Here is an 18064-nt window from a genome sequence, read left to right as displayed (position 1 = left end):
CATTTCCCCTTTGTGTATCACCATATGGCAACAAAGTCATCCTATTTTCCCACTGGGATCACACAGTGTCACAGAACTTCACTTATTTGTATGGCATTGGCAGTGTGCTTTCGAAAGAAAAATCCCTGTGCTGTCTGGAATGCTCAACTGTTGGGTACCAGAGTCAGAAAACATCCTGCCTGCCGTGAACATTAGGAAAACAGAGCAGCCCTGACTCCAGTGCCAAGCGGTTTTTTGGAAGTCTGACTCCTCTGAGAATAAAAGAATATTGGTATCCAGCCAAGAGGGCGGGCAGCAACAGGCCCTGGGCAAGACACTGGAATTTTGGTGGTGCCTGAAATATTGTGTGGTTCTTTGTATCGGCTTCTGACTTTTGTATTAAAAGGTGAGCTACTCGAAACGTAGGAAATAGGTCACGAATTGGTAAAATCTAAATTATTTTCCTAGCTATATTTAAAGCTGTGTAAAATGGGGATTTCCCTTTTCAGCTGCTTTAGTATCTAACAATAACTTAACATCTCTGTTAAAAACAGAAGAACTTGCCCAAAGGAAATTTCCTTTTTTTCCTATTGTACACTCAAAAATTCCGTCTTGTCACTGTGTAGTATTCAGTTGTTTTTTACTTCCCCATTTCCCTGTTTGAATGAATAGTCCGAGTTTAATCCACAGTATTCCCCAGCTTCTATTTCCTATACCAGTGTTGTACTGCTGCTTAAAAACGACATTGAAAACCACCCTTAGATGATTGTATGAACTGCCTAAACAAGTACATGTTACATGGTCCTTTATAAATATTTTTTTTCCTTCAGTTGGTATGCTAATCAATACCTAAGTAAGTGGAATTTTTGAATGTTCAAAGATCCATTTACACCTCTATAAGTAAAACAATTTGCTTATCTGCTTGTTTTGTTTTGGTACAGGGTTCGGTTTCAGAGGAGGTTTTCTGCATAGAAATTATTGAAAATGCCACATGTAAGTGCGAAAGTTACAATAGAGGAGATTGCATACAGAGATAGATTTTATATTATTAATTTCCTCTTTATCTTAAATTTAGAAAGATTTGAGAGATAATAGATTAGGTCCCTTTGTGGCTTTATTTCCAGTGTTGCAAAGCAGCTCAATGGCCAGCATGGCTGGTCTCTAAGATTCCTGTATCTTGGAAAAAACTAAGATAATGTGAAGTTGTCTTAGCGATGCTACTGAATGATAGTGCATGAGAATGTGTCCTGACAATCTCTCTTGTATCTGTGCTGAAGTTTGGCACTGAGACTGTGTAAGAACTGGTGGGTTTTTTTGGTTTTGGTGTTTTCTTCCCCCCTGTGGTGGTAGTTTCCGTTATAATATGTACCCACGCTTTCTGATTTGAAGCCCAAAAGAAAGTCCCAAAGCTGTTTCTATTCAGCCTCTGGGGTTGAAATGCAGCCTGGTGGACTGAAAGATCTTGTCTGGTATATCTGAGAATCTGGTATATTTGAGAATTCACCTTACTTATTTTTTGCAAAATGCCCTGTCAGCCTGCAAAGCCAGGCCCAGTGTTTGCACTTCCACCATGGCTGTGGTGGGCAATTCAGTAAAACATCCTGCATGTGTTTTTTTCCGGGGGCATCTCACATGTGCACTCCTGCAGTGACGGGTCACACTAACACTCAGCAGCTGCAGCCAAGGAGGCCAAGAGACGTTTCTGTGTTGATCTCAGTGGAGCGGGACTGTATCTTTATTTCCTCAACAAGGCTGGAAAATGTGCATTCTGTCTCTTTCCCCTTCGCACACATATTTTCTTTTCTTTATAGAACAAGTCGTTTGTCTTTATCTCACCATTCACCTCTCTCTTTGATTGCAGTTAATGGAATTGTCACCTTTATGCACTCATGTTCCATTTCTCAACCTGTCTGGACTTTGGCCTCCAAAGGTTACCACTGCTAGTGAAGTAATATGATTAAGTGAGTCTTTTTAGACAGATTTATGCAAGATTTCTTCCCCAGCAAGTGTCACATCTAGTCTAGTTCTGCAAAAGAGAATATTTCAAAGATGCCAACTGTCATCTAAAACCAGTAAATCGTTCTGCAGTGGTGGTTGAGAGGACTGCAGGCCAGCTCAGAGCAAGGCTGATTTACACTACCTGAAGCTGTATCCCTACAGGCCTTTGTTAATACAGGAAAAAAAGAATGTTCCCGTCTCACAGAAAGCACATTGAAAATGTAATTTTCATTATTTACTCTGTAATGAAAAGACAAAAGGGTATATTTTAAGTGAATCTGTCCAGAATCTTGGAAAAAGAGCGAGGTTCTTTGAAGCAGTAATATCTGAAGTAAAACTACAGCAGCCACACTCTAAACAGAAAACGTAGTCTTGTGTTCCATTTAAGGTACATATGGCTACAAGATATTTTCAAGTTTGTAGAAAGATTTTGAAATTATAGGATTCACTGCACACATATCTGCTCTTCCTGCATTTGATACAAGGCACAAATTTATCATAATTATTCTGTGCTAATATAACACCTCTTAACCCTCAGCTTTCAGAATATTTCAAAGGAGTAATGAATTAAGCCTCATATGGTCTTGGAAATATGTGATAATCTAAACTTTGATTCTTTCATGAAAAAAAAAAAAGCATTTTCAGGACTTTGATTTTGGAGGCTGGAGATCTTGTAACTGTTCTTGAAAATACCTTCATTTGTCACCCCGTTGGAAAGAAACCATGTGATTGCTAGAGAAGTGTAGTGAGATGGAAAAATGTATTAAGGAAAGTCTGTACATTTGTCTGTACTTAAACTTTTTTTTTTTAATGCTATTCATTGGAGCAAAAAGACTTGGATAAATCAAGGTACTAATGTGATATAGGTGTAAAAGAGACAAAATTGATCCCTGTCTGTAACTAAAAGGGTGCACAGGGAATTATTATTAGCACTGTACAAGTCAATAGCAAGAAATCACTATGAACATCACACATTATATTGGGCTATGATCACTCTCATGTTCAGAAAAGATGAATTCTGACTGAAACAAGTACAGAGAAAGCTGATTAGATAATCCAAAACTCGCTGCTATGAAAGAAAATCTAATGATTAATGTTTAACTTGGTGAAACAAAAGAAAGGATTTAAATGGTGTCTACAAATACACTGTGGAAGGAAGACAAGAATTATTTATATTAAATTGTCACCAGTCTGTGAATATAAGTGGCACAGAAATAATGAAATTTGTTTTTAATGAACAGAGGAATAAGATTCTGGAACAAAACAGTGAAGAAGGGAGAGAGAGGGGAGGGGAAGAGCAAGAACTATAAACCGGAGCTCAGCATGTGTATAGAAAGGTTTATAGGATTTGATTGTCAGAGATAGTAGAAGCACACTCAGGTCCATTTCTCTGGGCTTCATTTTACTGCTTTTCAGTTGAACAAAACATTTTGGTCTATCTACAGTCACAGTACTTTGGTTTGGGTCACTGAACTAACGTGAAACAGCTTGTTTGTGCCTCTGAACTTTATACTTTCCACTGCACGTTTCCTTGGTCGGGGCGATATCCTTGTACCACGGTTTGTTCCCAGGGGCCGGGTGTCTGACTCAGATCGGGGTGTACACGTCTCCAAAGAGACATTCGCATCTCAGCCCAGGAGGTGCAGACCTCCCGGAGAGCAAAGCCGAGCGTGAGAGCACATGCTCCCACCCTGCAATGAGCTGACTTGGAATTACAGTCAGGAGAGTGGTATTTAAAAAAAATAAAAAAAATAAAAAAAATATATATATATCAAAGCAAAACATTTGGATTAATGCAAGAAAACTCCAAATACTTCAGTTTGGGTCTGATGTCCTTTCTTACCCTGCCTGGACACACAAGGTATTCCCAGTGGAAAGTCAATTTTCACCCAGTTTTGTAGTAGTGGTGATTTCCATCAGAAAATCATTCCAACGGAAAATTACTAAATGGTTCTAATACAAAGTGACTAGTGAAGCTCTCAAAATGATTCAATGGCAAAGCTGGAATTAGAACCCACAGCTCCAGACCACGAACCCTGTGCTCTGACCACAAGACAACACTCATCTTTCCCTGAGCAAGGTTGTTCCCGCAGAATTTCTGCCTGGGCCTAAGTGGGAAAACTCTGGACATGTTGCAAGACAGCTTTTTGCTATAATATTTCCTGCTGTAGAATATTTGGGGGATAACAGGAAAAAAAAAATCCGTGGTGGCTCCCTGGGGCATCTTGAGAAGCGTTGGGACACGGTGGGAGCGTGAGGGTTTCCACCCGCTCCTCCCTGCGTGGGTCAGTGAGGGACGTGGTGCTGGCCCATTTTCAAGGGATGCATTTGAGTGGGTCCTGCTGCCCTGTCCTGCATTTTCAACAAACCTTAAATGAAATCCGAGTTTATTCCTCAAATCAGGAATTTTCCACCTTTTCAGGTAAAACTCCCAAATGGAGTAACCCACAGAGAAAACTCATCTCATGGCTTGCTGCCCTGTTTTATTTATTTAAGAAGCGATTATGTATTTATGGGTCAAGGAGGGGGATGATTCAGACTGTCCTTAGTCCAGACATACCCTTCTGCTTGGTTCCTTGTGTTTATTCTTCCCCTGGCGCTTGGTGTGGCTTCTTACACTGCTTAAAAGTTAAATGCTTCTGAACCCCCCAGTATTTCTGCAGTCTTATAAGGCAACGGCGCTGCAGCTGAGAAACACGACTTAGCAACGTCTCCTTTAACGAAAAGACCCAACCCCCTTCCTTGTTTCTGTTTTATTCGCTTTTAAATAAAGGAGAAATACGATTCCCTTTCCGAGGCAAAAGCACTGGTATCAGTTGAATTCCTGACAGGGCACAGCGCTCGCCGGGCTCTCCAGGGCAGCGCAGCTCGACAGCTCCGCCTGACACACAGCAGAGCCCGGGCCGAGCTCCACACGCGGGCCCCCAAATGCAAACCAGATGCCGGCACCGGCCGGCGCGGCCTTCAAAGGCGAGCGGGGGAGGTTCGGCCTCTCCCGCCTCCCCTTCCCCGCCCCACCGCGGGAGGGGGGGACGGCAGCGCAAGCGCGGGGGGAGAAGGAGGGCGGTGGGCTTCCCGGCAGCGGCCGGCGGTCAGGAAATTGCCCTGTCAGGAAAAGCGCGGTTTCTGTAGCCCGCTCCCTGCGCAGCTAATATAGTGTTTGAATTTGGACAAGTAAGTGACTGGCATTCGCCAGGCCCCGGTGGCCGCCGGCCGGGCGGGCTCTGCTCAGCCCCCGCGCGCCCCCTCAGCCCCCGCGCGCCGCCGCCGGCCGTTGCGGCCGTTAACCGCCGTTAACGGTGGTCGCGCGAGCAGGCGGCCTCGTCAGGCCCCGCCGGGCTCCCGCCCAGCCCGGCCCCTTCTCTAGAGCTCCGCGGTGACGTTCAGAAAACTCCTTCCCCGTTCGTGAGGTGCTCGCTGCTGGTTGAGAAACTCTGTCGCGTTTGCGGTGTTGAATTTTAATTAAAAGCCCTGTGGTGTCTGTGTGTAACACCCCCCCGCCGGCTTTTTCCCCAGGGAACCCCCCCCTCGCTGCGCCCCCGGGCCGCATGTGGCTTGTTCAGGGCGTGCGTTGAAGCCGTTCTGAGTTGCTGTCAGAGCCTGCTTTTTGTGTAGCTGGTGGAGCATTATAGGATTTACATTCTCATCTCCCCGCTTGGCTTCCCAAAGTTTGCTTTTACTGATGTTTCTCAACAGCACAGCCTATATATATAACGCCTGAATTTAATGAGAACGGGTCTGCCCTTTTTCACAGGCCCTTGGCATTGACAGGCCTTCCTCGGGGGGTGCGCGGCGCCTGGGAAGGCACTGGAGGTTTTGCAGGGCTGGGGCGGGCACATGGCGGCCTCCCCGTGCCGCCTCCTGCAGACTGTGGTGTAGGAGTCACCATCTTTCCTCCTGCCTTCCCCTCAGCTTTAAATGGCAGCGCTTGGGTGACCTGATGTAGGCAGAAGGGACGCATACATCACATACTTGCTTAATCCTCCAAATCCCTGGGAGGTTTCCATAAATGTGTTTCTTGCCCTTACTCAAGTTGGTGGTTTCCAGCCTTGTATCTCTGGCACTGGTGTCCTCTCGCTGCCTCCTTCCTCCTCTTGCTCTCGCTGTCCTCTTGCAGCTCCGCTTTCTCACACCTTTGTAGCACCGTCTTCTCTGCGTGGCAGTTGCTCCTGCGTTCTCATAAAGCTTATGGACTGGCATGCAGCCCACCCCAATAACCTGGTGAAACTTACTTGTGTTTGGCTCCAGACACCCCTGGAATGGCTGTCTTCCTTGCTAGTGATGTGCTCTGCACCCCTTAGGAGCTGGTGACCTGGCAGATTCTTTCTCATCTGAGGTGCCTGGGATTTGTTAGCTAGTTTAAGAAATTTAGCATCAGTGCTGCTTCTCTGGAGAACACTTAAGAAATGAATGGAGAAAGCAGGGCTCTCTCCTCTCTCAGGTTCTTAGAAAGTAATAGACACATTACTGTGAAGGTGGTCTCGTTTTTCCTCCTCATGTATTCCCTCATCCTTGAAGACCATTTGCTTATTTTATTGAAATGAACTTTTTTTTTTTTTTCCTAAATGTACTTGAATATAGTACAAAAAACATTGAAAATTTAAAGTGTCTTTAAATGTTAATGTTCCCCTTTCCTTCAGGAATATGTACTGGCATATGGTAAGAAAAAAATAAAGCCGCTTGGTTTTTTTTTTCCTAGGAAGGGTGCCTGGGATAGGAGGATGAAAGAGGAAAACAGGGGGAATCGGGTTCTTGTGGGTACAGCTGTTCCCAGCTGTAAGAATCAGGGCAGAAATAAATTTATAGTGTCAGGGAAGACTAAATAAACTAGTGCTATGCTGTGAAGTTTTTATGTGTATTCTTAGACACTTTTGTTACTCTGTCCTGTGTTTCTAACAGTCCTCAGCTAAGTTATAATTTTAAAATGTTGGTTCTTTTGAAAATAATCAATCTCTTCCCAAAAAAGAGCACTTATCTGTTTTGTTTCTTGTACTTCCTCAGTGAGTCTGTTTTCTCTCTTTCCATGAGCCATTCTTCCTTTAAGTGTTCTTTTGATTCTGTTAGAGGTTGATCTGTTTCCTGAGTAGTAGTCGATTTACAGGAGAGGATCAGAATAGCTCTCCTGTGTGTTCCTGTTTTGTATCTTGGGCTTTTCTAATGACGCACATTTAAATTTTTCCCTGGTACCTGCCACTGGAACATCAAAGAGCCTGGTGTGCAAAATCAACAGTAGTGGCATGGCCTTGGTAGAAAGGTGTTTCTGAGCTTCATTTTCAAAGGAAAATCTCTGATCAGCATTGTCTGTTTTTTTTGGCTCTTGTTAAGAACTTCTGGTTGGTGTCTTGAGCTGCCTTCAGTGTCCCCTCTGCATTTCCATATGTGAAAGGGAAAGTACTCAGACTGTTCATAAAATGAAGTTTGAAAATTTGTGACCTTCAGCTGTTTGAGGCAAGCAAGCTTACCAGTTCTTGACTTCTGAGATGTTTTGAGAACATAATTGAAGGGAATTTACAGAGAGGTGTTGGCCTGGTACCCTTTCAGGCTTGTTTGTCTTTGTGGGAGTTTGAAATTATGAGACTGGGAGGATCATTAGAAGACAGATTTTGCATTGACAAAACCAAAACAAATAAACAAACCCTCCCCAGTTGTGTATGTAGGGAGAAGAAAGAGAACTTGCTGGCTTCAGAAGTGATTCTTCTTTCACTGTGGAAAAGAAAGAGATGTAGACAAGTTACGTATGTATGGCCTATCTAGATATCCGATTTTTGTGCGGAATTTTCTTTTATTTATTTATTTATTTTAAACTGAAGCTAATGTGTAGCCTCCCTTCCTCTTAAATAGTCATGACAGAAACTTCAGGTCTAGTGTTCTTGGAATTGCACCCCAAATAAATGTTTAATTTTAAAATGACAGATTACTTAGGGCTGTCATTCTTCTCATGCTGTTACTATGCAAGAGTGAAAAAATACTGTACAGTAAACTCTGGATTTGGCTTATAGACACATGTTTGCTTTTGTGCTGAGCATCCTGAAAGATGTGTTTTACAGCATGTCTTTAAAAATTGATTTCGCTGTTGCATTTACTACTGGCCTAAGTGTTCCAGTATCTGCCAGGAATAATTATAGACAGTTGGTTCAGATGATGCTTAAATGTGTAAGTCTTGATGGGAAATGCAGTGGATATTGGCCAGAATGCTAATTTTGATGTTCTGTCATTTCATAAAACTGTGAACTCAGAATAAATTATTTTTATACTGACCTACTGATACGTAATCACATAGCAGGGCCAAATTCAACCTTGATGCAGAATTAGAATCTATAGATGTGATTGAAGTTGGAGTATCAGCACTAACCTAAAGTGTGTAATTTGGTATCCAAAGTAGCATAATGACTTGATTTACCGCAGATTCCAGGTAGCCTGCACTGAAGCTCATGGTGCCAAGGCCGGTTTGCTCCAGGAATGCAGTTTAAAGCTTGGGTGTATATGGTTAAATGAACTGTAATTGTACCTTTTGAATTGTATTCTACTCCAAGTTATATTTTATAATTTTAACAGATATCTTGTAAATTAACATTATTATGCTAGGGATGTGTTTACTGTATGCTTGTTTGTGTGTTTTGGTGTGGTGTTTGTTTGTTTTGTGTTTTTTTTTTTTTTAAATTATTATTTCTCCATTTCCATTATAGCTGAGAATGAAAAAATATAAAAGTCACATTATAGGAATCTTCCTGTTATTTAAAGGCAATGAACAGAGATTATTCTTTCTGCCCAGCATGGAGTACATTAAAGTGATAGAGATACAGGAATAAGAAGGGTCTTCCTTAGCATTAGATTAATAAGCTGATGGATCCAAACATTTGGATCCATCAGTCATTTTGGAGCCTGTTGCCTCCTTTCAACTAGTCATGAAGTTGTTACAGCTAGAATTTATGTAATAGTCAGATGGCATTTTTTTCCCCTCACAGTCAATGTAAACAAGATAGTGTCTTCTTTCAGAGCTTCTTTCTGCAGTGTCATTTGGGACATGTCTGTCTGCCAGATCGTTAGCACAGCCTTTAGGGATGCATGCAGCTGCAGTGTCAGAGGAGGGAACGGATCTAAATAGGTTGGTGTCCATGAATTGTATCGATTGCTGTTTTCAGGCTGTGGAGAAGAAAGGGTGCTGCTGCTCCTTAGGCTTTCCTGCGTGAGAATTGTGTCTTGGCATAAACTGATCAGCATTTCCTCTCTTTGACAAATTGTAGGTTATGCAAGCATTCAAAATCCTGCAGGCGTGTGAGCGCACCTGTGATATTCACAAGCGTCAAGAGTTTAATCCTGAACTACTAAGGTGGCTGGGAGTTTTGCCACTGATTTAATAGATGCAGGATCAGACCCAGCTTTGGAAGTGAAGACCCAGTCCAAGTAGGGCCAAGAGAGCCCCAGAGGGAATTGATCTGTTGGGTTTCTCCAGTAGCATGTGTCTTCTCATCTTATTTTGTGTGTTCTCGTGGCTCTATGCTCAGCCTTCCTTTTTCCTGAGAACTCCCCTCTGCAGCTGTTTCCTGCTGTTACTGGTGTTACAGAAGCAATGAAGCACAGAGAAAGTGCGCTGAACTTGTTTCTTTTGTGCACTGTAGTTACAGGCTGGTGAATAAATGGGGCAGCCCAGTTTACCACTGTCATGTTGATAACCTAGTGATATTGCTGCTCTGTCTCTGGTCTCAGAGTCTCGGCCCAGGCAGCCTGGCTGCTCTGTGAGGCACGCTGCGGCATTGGTCTGGCACCCGTGCAATGCAGAGCCTATTGGGGCATGCAGCAACTGCGTGGGTGCCTTGATCTTCCTTCCAAAGAAAACCAGGGTGAGCAGTAGCCTTAAGTCTTCTCCAGGCGTGTAGTCAGGAGGAGCTCCCAGATTCCTCTGTTTAGACACGCTTTGAGGGCCAGTGTTTTGGGAACTGCTTGTAGTTTGAAATCCCTGGCGTTCCATAGCAGGACATCTCTGTTCCTGCCAGTTATCACCAACATTTTGTTTTTCTGCTGCGAGGATCTCTGAGCAGTACTTGCCCAAAGTGGTCTTGGGATCATTAGTTGCTGCTTATTAGTACTTGCTACTGCACTGTATTATGGTACTTATTATTGCCACATCTATGAACAGAGAGCAGAAAAATGTCTTTTGACTTACCTGGCCATGTCAATGTTATGAGTTCAGCTCATCACCCATGGTCTGTAGGTAGCTGCAGTGAGGACTTTTGGAAACGATTCAGAATGCAATGTAATGACTGTATGGAGAAGGTAAAACTGAGCAATTGCTTAATCTCTCCTCTACCTCAGGAACTGGGGCACATCAAACAAAACTAGCAGGTGGCACGCTCAGAGCAAATGAAAGTACTTTTTCTTCCATTGTTTACACAGAACTTTGTAACTTGTTACTGCTGTAGTTTGCACTTGCAGAATTTTCCCTGGATTCAAAAAGACCACAAACAAATTTGTAGAGGGAAAAACCTTCAAGGTCTGCTAATCCTAAAGATAAAATTTCTGGCTCAGAAAGTGCCTCTATTATAGATAGCAGGAGGAGGAAGGTGTCCTGGGGAGGTATCACTGGATGAAAAGGGCAGGTATATGCTTTTCTTATGGCTTCTGCTCTTCGTGGCACGACACTGTACTAATTGGACCTTTCATCTAACCCAGTGCAGCCGTGCTCTTTAATTGGGGTCCAGAATGCCGTTGTTCTTATTTGATCAATGGTACTGTGGGCTGTATCTGCTAGTATCAGTTCAAGAGAGGAACTGGAAGGCAAGCATCATTTTTCTGTTTTAGTAGAAATCACTTTTAGAGCAGATTATAAAGGAAAACAACTCTGTCGTACATTTAAGATATTTGTTGACACTGGTCATGCTGACATGTTTTGCTGTTCGTGAGATATCTCTGTAGGCAGTAAAAGCTGAAAAGAAAAATTGGATCTTAGAATAATTTGCGTAGTCATTTTCATTTCTCTGCTAATTAGTTACACCAGGATAAACTGGAATGTGTCTTACTTTATATCAGAGCAGGTGGAAGTACTTTGGCCTGAAGGTATTTAAAATACAAAAGATAGAATTAAAGGGCAGAAGGCAGCAATGAAGTAATGGCTTTGTCTTGGACACTGAGAAAGGGAAAAGAAAAAGATATAGAGAGACATTACAGAAGATTAGTACACAGTGAATTATTTATAGAGAGAAACCGAGATACTAGAAAGTGGTAGAATATCATCTGTCCTGTGATGACATTTATTGAGACTATGTTACAATGTTGGGGAGGGTAATATAGGAAGGTTTTGGTGGAACAATCTAGGTATTATGGGACTGGGAGCTGGGGTCTGATTCTGTTATACTACTAAAATGAGGTCTCTTCCACTATTTGCAGCTGCTTTTACTTGTTGTAAGATACAAATAAGCTCCACAGAATTTACCGGAGAATGGATGAAATTATCAAGAAGTCTTTGGTGTTGAGTGAAGAACCATACTTTCTTCAGCTTGGTTTTTATTTATTCCAATTTTGTTGTTAACACAGTCCTCACATTCCTAAGACAGATATCTCCTGCATGTACGTGTTTCTGTTTTGGGAGGGGGAAAAGGAGAGATGAGGTGTGCTTTTGTTCCTTGTTTTTGTTTTGTTTGCTGTTTGGTAGCTGAAAAGTAAATGCTTGTTGATAGTTATAGCATAGTCCCTTGGGCATTTAAAGGTATTATTCTATATTAGTGCTGCCCTTCAACGCAGCATTAGAATTCCCCATCTGCTCACACTCTCCCACACACACATGTGCTGCCTTTGTCTCTTCACATCCAAACAGGAATTAAAGATCCTGGAAGAGGAAAGGGAGTTCACTGTCTTCAAGAAGAGGTTTACCATTCTACCACCACCGGTTTTGTTAGTTTTTTGTAATACTGGAAACCCAGCAAAGTGATGAATTTCCAATATAATGTCAAAAATGCTTATTTTGTTTTATATCCTACAATTGAAAACCAGCTTTTATTTAACATATTTAGATCTTTTCACACTAAGATTGTGAAGCCTAATTTGAGCCTGTTAATCTTTTTCCCAGTAATCCATAGCAAAGCACAGCTGTGCTACTAAAAACATACTGTTTATCCATGATCTCTGGTCTGCGCAGCCTGCAGTGTTCCAAAGATCAAAGGTTAAAACAGACGTGCCAGTCCTTTGTAATTCCTTGTATTTAAAGCACACGACACCACAAATTCTATACTTGCTGCTGATAAATACTTCTGCTGAGCTTCATCCTGAGTGCATGTGATTTTGCAGCCTTCCTGTACTGTAGCTTTAACGGAAAGGTACGTCCGGGTGATTTGATAACCATGAAGTAAAGGAAGACTAGTTAGTTGTAATGAAACAATCATCTGGTTACTTAGTCATTCCTTTTAAATTAAACAATGTAAAGGAATTTCTTTTTTAAAGAAATATTTTTGCAAATGGCAGTTTCACCCCTCCTTTTTTTCATTGCTTATGTGGGAAAACTAGCACATTTGTTTAAGGATAAACTGGGAAGTCTGTGGTTTCCAGCACACACATTTTGAATAATATTTATACAGACTATTATTTAATGGGCCATATAAATATTTATCATATGCTGCAGCCCTTTGATCATAAATGCTTGTTTGAAAACCCATTCTGTCCCTGCTGAGATTTGCAAAGAAAGAGGCCATTGCTGTTTTAGTGCTTGGAGGGAATTTTGGCTTCTTGTCCTGTCTTAGCATGGACTAACACAGTCAAGCTGGAGATGTCTTTTAATTTTTTTTATTTTTCCTCTCTTCCTCTCTTTCTGTTTGCAAATTCAAATAGTAAGTTGTAAAAATGAGGCCTTGATGCTGCAATGGAAAGGTAAAGCTGTATTGAAGTTTTGGAGGCCTTTTTCTTGTCTGCAAGAAGCCAGGTTTCCTGAGTTAGATACTTCAGGGGTGTAGAACGCAGTGGTATTATCACCACTGCTTTCCACCACTCTGGAAGTCCATAAACATCAAATGCATCAAATATTTTTGTGTTTTGTTAGGAATATTGTGCTCAAGGAATTGACCTGTCTGACTGGACATTTAGGACTTTTTATTTCAACCGTTTTTCTGGTTTGCTGTTTTCTCATATTGTATTGACCACAGAAGCTGTATGCTAAGAATCCAATAGATTAACAAATCCAAACCACAGTTTCATTTGCATAATAAAGGTTTTTTTGCACGTGGCAATGAAGGTTGGAGTGCAGACTGCAAAGCAAGAAGGTTGTGCTGGGACATTCTTCTACCTCTGAACTCCATTGAAGAGTTTCTTCATTTCTGATTTGGAGCTTCCTCTTGTACCAAAGGAATCTTCTGTAAACAAAACTGAATTAAAACACTCCTCTTTAAATTCTTATTGAAGTACTTTGACTAAATATTTTCCACCAGCTTCACTGCTGAGTTCTTAAGTTCTCAAGAAATACCTTTAAGCACAGTCCCTAACTGGTGACACTGATGACCTAGAGATGACAGTGCTTTTTGTGGATCCAGCTGACAAGTAGGTGGCATACCAAGTGATTGGTATTCCAGAAAAACCCTTGGCATCAAATTATGTTTTTGCACGCAGATCAGATCCTATTGCAGAGACGCTATGCTTTGAACAGCCTTGGTAACTTAGTGCTTGCCGTGCTTGGAAAAGGATTAATATTTACTTTTAGCCTTCTTTTTGGTAAGAAATTGAAGTATTGCTTTGTAGGTCTAGGTGAGCTTTACGCAGAGAGAAAATGGTTAAGATAGGTTTGTAGTTCTTGGTTTTCGACTCTGTCACTTAATTCTTTCTTATGTCCGCTGCTTTACAGAAGTAAGATAGTTGATATGCATAGACTGATATGTACTTCTGGAGCAGTATAAACAGACTCTGCTTCCTGCGCAGTCACTCACGCGTGCTCCTCCTGGTTGCTTAGTAAGGAAAAAAAGAAAGTAAACATTCCATGGGCTGATTGGGTTTCAGGTTTCAAATGTTTGTGGGAAGAATCCAATGCAAACCTATAATTTTAAGTGCTGAGTAGGAGGTACTATGAGCTTAATTCTCTAACATCTGTTAAGCTTGTTCTCTAAGTAGCAAAAACACATTAATGAGCTAAAATCAAGACTGCCATACAAGGAAGAGGAATAAAAATGTAGAATAATACTGTGTGTGTGAGAAGGAGGCAAAGTGTAAAACACTTCTTTTGCTATTTGTATTCTGTGAAAAGTAAGAAAGATTTGTGTATTTTTTTTTAAATATGCTTTACAGTTTGTGGTTTGTTCTCTTCTTTTTATGAGTCAGCAGCTAAAGGCAGTGTCGATGTAGGGAAAAATGGAGAAATTAGTGAGATAGTATCAGGAACAGTCTTATGGAATTTCTTTATAGTAACATTTCTTGCAAGTAGCTAGCAGCATCTGCAGCCAGCCTTTTAAGCTTTGAGGAGATGGAGTGCAAAATTAAAAAGTGAACCTGATCTGTTGAAAATCATGTCTTAAAACCGCTTTTACAGCCAAGGGCTAAGGGGAAGACGCAGAGTGCTGTAAGTATCCCCAGCTGACAGATGCAGTATTAATCACTGATATCAGGAGATTTGTCCTCTCTGCGACTGAGGCACTAGCTTTTGTTAGTCTGACCAGGTCATCGAGCCAGGGCCAAGAAAAGACAGCGAGCTTTCTTGCCAATATTCCTTGGTGTTAGACTCATGGCACGCCATTATTTTTAGCTGATTGCTCATCACTTGTACAGATGACCTTGCTTAACAAGATTAGCATGTATTGCACCTAATCTACTGGGCAGAATGGGAATGCTGAGAAAGTAGCTAGTATTTCCATGAGTACCACAATATGCTCTGTAACTGAGTTTTTTGTAGTTTCTGATAGCGAATGATCTGTACAACTTCCTCTCGTGACCACCCCACCATGGTGCATGCAAAATGTGGTATGATAACTGCTTTGGTTTGCACTGGGCTGCTTAGGAGCTTTAGTAAGGGACCAGGACTCCCTCATGTTAACGCTGTCCAAATGAAGAACAAAAAATTGGTCCCTGGCCCCAGCAGCAGTAGTCTAAGCATGAGATGGCGGATTGAGGCAAAATGATTGTATGGGACAGATTATGGTAAAAGATCTCCACAGACCAACCACATTTCCATGAACCATTTAAGGGGTCAGATGAGGGGCAGTTGGGTAGTTTTCTTTAGCCAAGGTGTTGGCTTATGCTGCTTTAAGTACAAATGAAACTGTCCTAATACAGCTCTTACACTGCTTAGTTATTTTCTGGGATGATGCCTGGAGTTTTCTGATAAAAGGGGGAAAAAAAGTCAGTCCCCTATTTATTTTTTTACTTCGCCTGCTAGCTCTAACTCTCAGTGATAATAGATTTGTAGTAGCCATCAACAGCAGTGGTTACAAGCCAACCAAATATGTGAACAGCCAATATGTGAACATTGTGCCAATACTGTGTTCAAACTGCCACCCAAGGATGGATCTTGACCTGTACTCAAGATCACAGAGTCACAGGATAAGATCTAAATGTTCGTAGAATCATAGAATGCCCTCAGTTGGAAGAGACCCACCAGGATCATTAAGTCCATCTCCTGTCTCTGCATGTGACAGCCCCACAGTTCACACCATGTGTCTGAGGGTTGGGTTTGTTTGTTTGTTTTTCTATTCCTTTGGAGGGCTTAAGATTGGGTAATGTTTACCAGATTGCCACTTAGTTATTTTAATTATCAGCATCACAGCACTATGTTTTTGGAGGGGAAACTGTTTTCAGATTTTGCAGAAATTCAGCCTGACTTGCTGTCTCAATCAGCAATAAGATGCCATTCACTATCTGGTTGGCTCTATGGGAGGGAGCAGGTCTTGGCTCCTCGCTTGTCTTCTGTGCAGGTTCAGTAGAGCCAAGCACACCACCCCTTCACTGCTTCTGGAGTGTAAATTGTTTGCATTGAGGCAATGCCGTATCAGTAGTGGTTCTTGCTGTCTTGTCCAGAGGTGGATTCAATTTAGCAGGCACCAGCAACCTCCTAATCTACCAGAATTCAGGAAAACTTAGGAGTCTCTGTATTGAATTTTCCCTTCTGTATAAAGCACCAGCTCCTGATTTCTGCTGCTTTTGGAACTGTACTCTTCCCTTCCTACCTCCTTCCCTCTTTTTCCCATTACGCAGGCACGATACTGTATGACTACATCTCAGTTCCCTGATTGTACGAATGCATGCATGATCTTACATACCAAATTAAAATCTGCTTTTCAGGAGCTTCTGTGCCATGCAACTTACATACAAACATTTGAAGAAAGTAAGTACAAGTATTCCAAGACTTGGAAACTAATTAAAAAATACCAAGTGAAGACTTGCTGCAAAAGAGAGTTATCAAGCAAAGTGTCTGCACAGCATCTCTCATGTCCTGTTCAGCACAGCTTTCTATCATCAGGCATTTTATCTGTTTTTAACCCCCTTGTTTTTTATTTTCCCCAAACAGATTTTATTAAAAAATGCACAGTGAGAAGCAGGCTCCAGTAAAATACTACGTTGGAATTGATGTTGGGTCAGCAAGTGTTCGCGCAGCTTTGGTGGATGAGTTTGGGACAGTAGTGGCACATGCAGATCAGCCAATCCAAATTTGGGAGCCCCAACCAGACCACTATGAGCAATCCTCTGCAGACATATGGGCTGCTTGTTGCTCAGTCACAAAGGTATGCAAAGGAAAATAAGATGTTTAGGTTGTTCTTGAAGATTTGAGAGTTTAAGGCCTTCCAGTCACTGGTCTTTAACATTCAATTCTGTGCATTCTGTATTAATGTATAACCTGTAACCATCTGTGTGCATTAAAGGCACCTTTAGGATATGGCTGCACTGGAGTCACAGAGGAGCGTTTATTGTAGAGAAATTCTAAATTGGTTTGTGGATGGTGCCTAACATAGTGTCTGTCACCTGTGATCTTCATTGTAAAGGGATCCACTATTCTAAGACCAAGATAAATTGTATACATTTGTGGATAGTATCAGGAATAAAACCAGATGGTAGTAAACCTTACCATAAGGGAAAATTGTACCCTCTGATCCAAGGATCTACCTATACATGCTGGTGATAAAAGTAAATTAGTGACCTTGCTTGCCAATGCACATTTGGGCCATTTCATCCTTAATAAAGCCCCAACCTGCTCTATGTTCTAAGGTTGGCTTTTTAAATATTCATGGTATGCTTGGTAATTTGCAGATGGACAGTTCACCCATTCTCTTGTTATTGATCAGCCTTTTCAAACATTAATGAGCTTGGCTCTGCAGAAATGCCCTGAGATGAAGGAGATGAGGGGAAGGGGGAGGAAGAAAAATAAGGGAGTGACAGAACTGATAAGGAAAATCAGCTCGATGTTAAAGCAGAGCAAGTCTTTTATTCTGCTGATTTGATTTTTCTCGTTTTGAATTTCTTTGTTCTTGCTCTGGACCTCTGTAAATACAATTTCTATATGTAAGCAATAAAATATGGTCTTTGAAACTACAGCTTTACAGAGCCAATAAGAGACTCGCACTGTAGCTAAAGTCTAGTGAAAGTCTTCCATTATAATGCTAACTAAAACAATGATATATTATTGTAGCTGAGAAGTGGCAATTTATTACTGTGTTACATTTTAGGTGTCTTGCAGCTTGGCTTTTAATACATGTGGGTGTTGTGGGTTTTTTTCCAGTGCTGCTGGAAGCCATGAAGTTCAGACATTTTGGGTGGCGATTTTTTTTTTTTTTTTAAATATTTTCCCAGAAGTGTGCTATCTAAACTTTTGGTAGCAGAGTTTTTGAAAAGATTTGTATTGCAGAGGTATTATCACTGCTATGGGCTTTGACCTTGGGATTGTTCACTATTGCAAGACAAAAAGCTGTGGCACAGTATTACCAAAGCAATTCTAGAAGGTCAATTTTCCACTGGTGGAAACTGAATGAAGTAAGATGGAGACACTTGGCCCTAATCCTGTGTCCATGTTTCACATGCAGATCAACTTCAAGTTTTCAGAAAAGAGAGAAAATTAACATTACTACTTTTCTACTACCTTTATTTTCTGATATTTTTGTGCTTCCTGCTTTCATCTGGGACTATGGCCAGT

The 18064-nt window shown here is 41.5% G+C and overlaps 1 protein-coding gene across 1 annotated transcript in view; it reads left to right on the top strand.

Moving 5' to 3' along the window:
* The window catches only part of FGGY (FGGY carbohydrate kinase domain containing), a 281837-nt gene that overhangs the window by 142721 nt on the left and 121052 nt on the right, over positions 1 to 18064 (top strand). Inside the window, exon 5 of the mRNA XM_082052357.1 lies at positions 16448 to 16661. Coding sequence (XP_081908483.1) covers positions 16461 to 16661 — 201 coding nt within the window. The 5' untranslated portion in view covers positions 16448 to 16460. The remainder of the gene's footprint in view (positions 1 to 16447; positions 16662 to 18064) is intronic.

The sequence above is a fragment of the Streptopelia decaocto genome (assembly GCF_964273445.1).
Source record: "Streptopelia decaocto genome assembly, chromosome: 5".
NCBI classification, from domain to species: domain Eukaryota; kingdom Metazoa; phylum Chordata; class Aves; order Columbiformes; family Columbidae; genus Streptopelia; species Streptopelia decaocto.
This window is presented reverse-complemented; position numbering and strand designations above follow the sequence as displayed.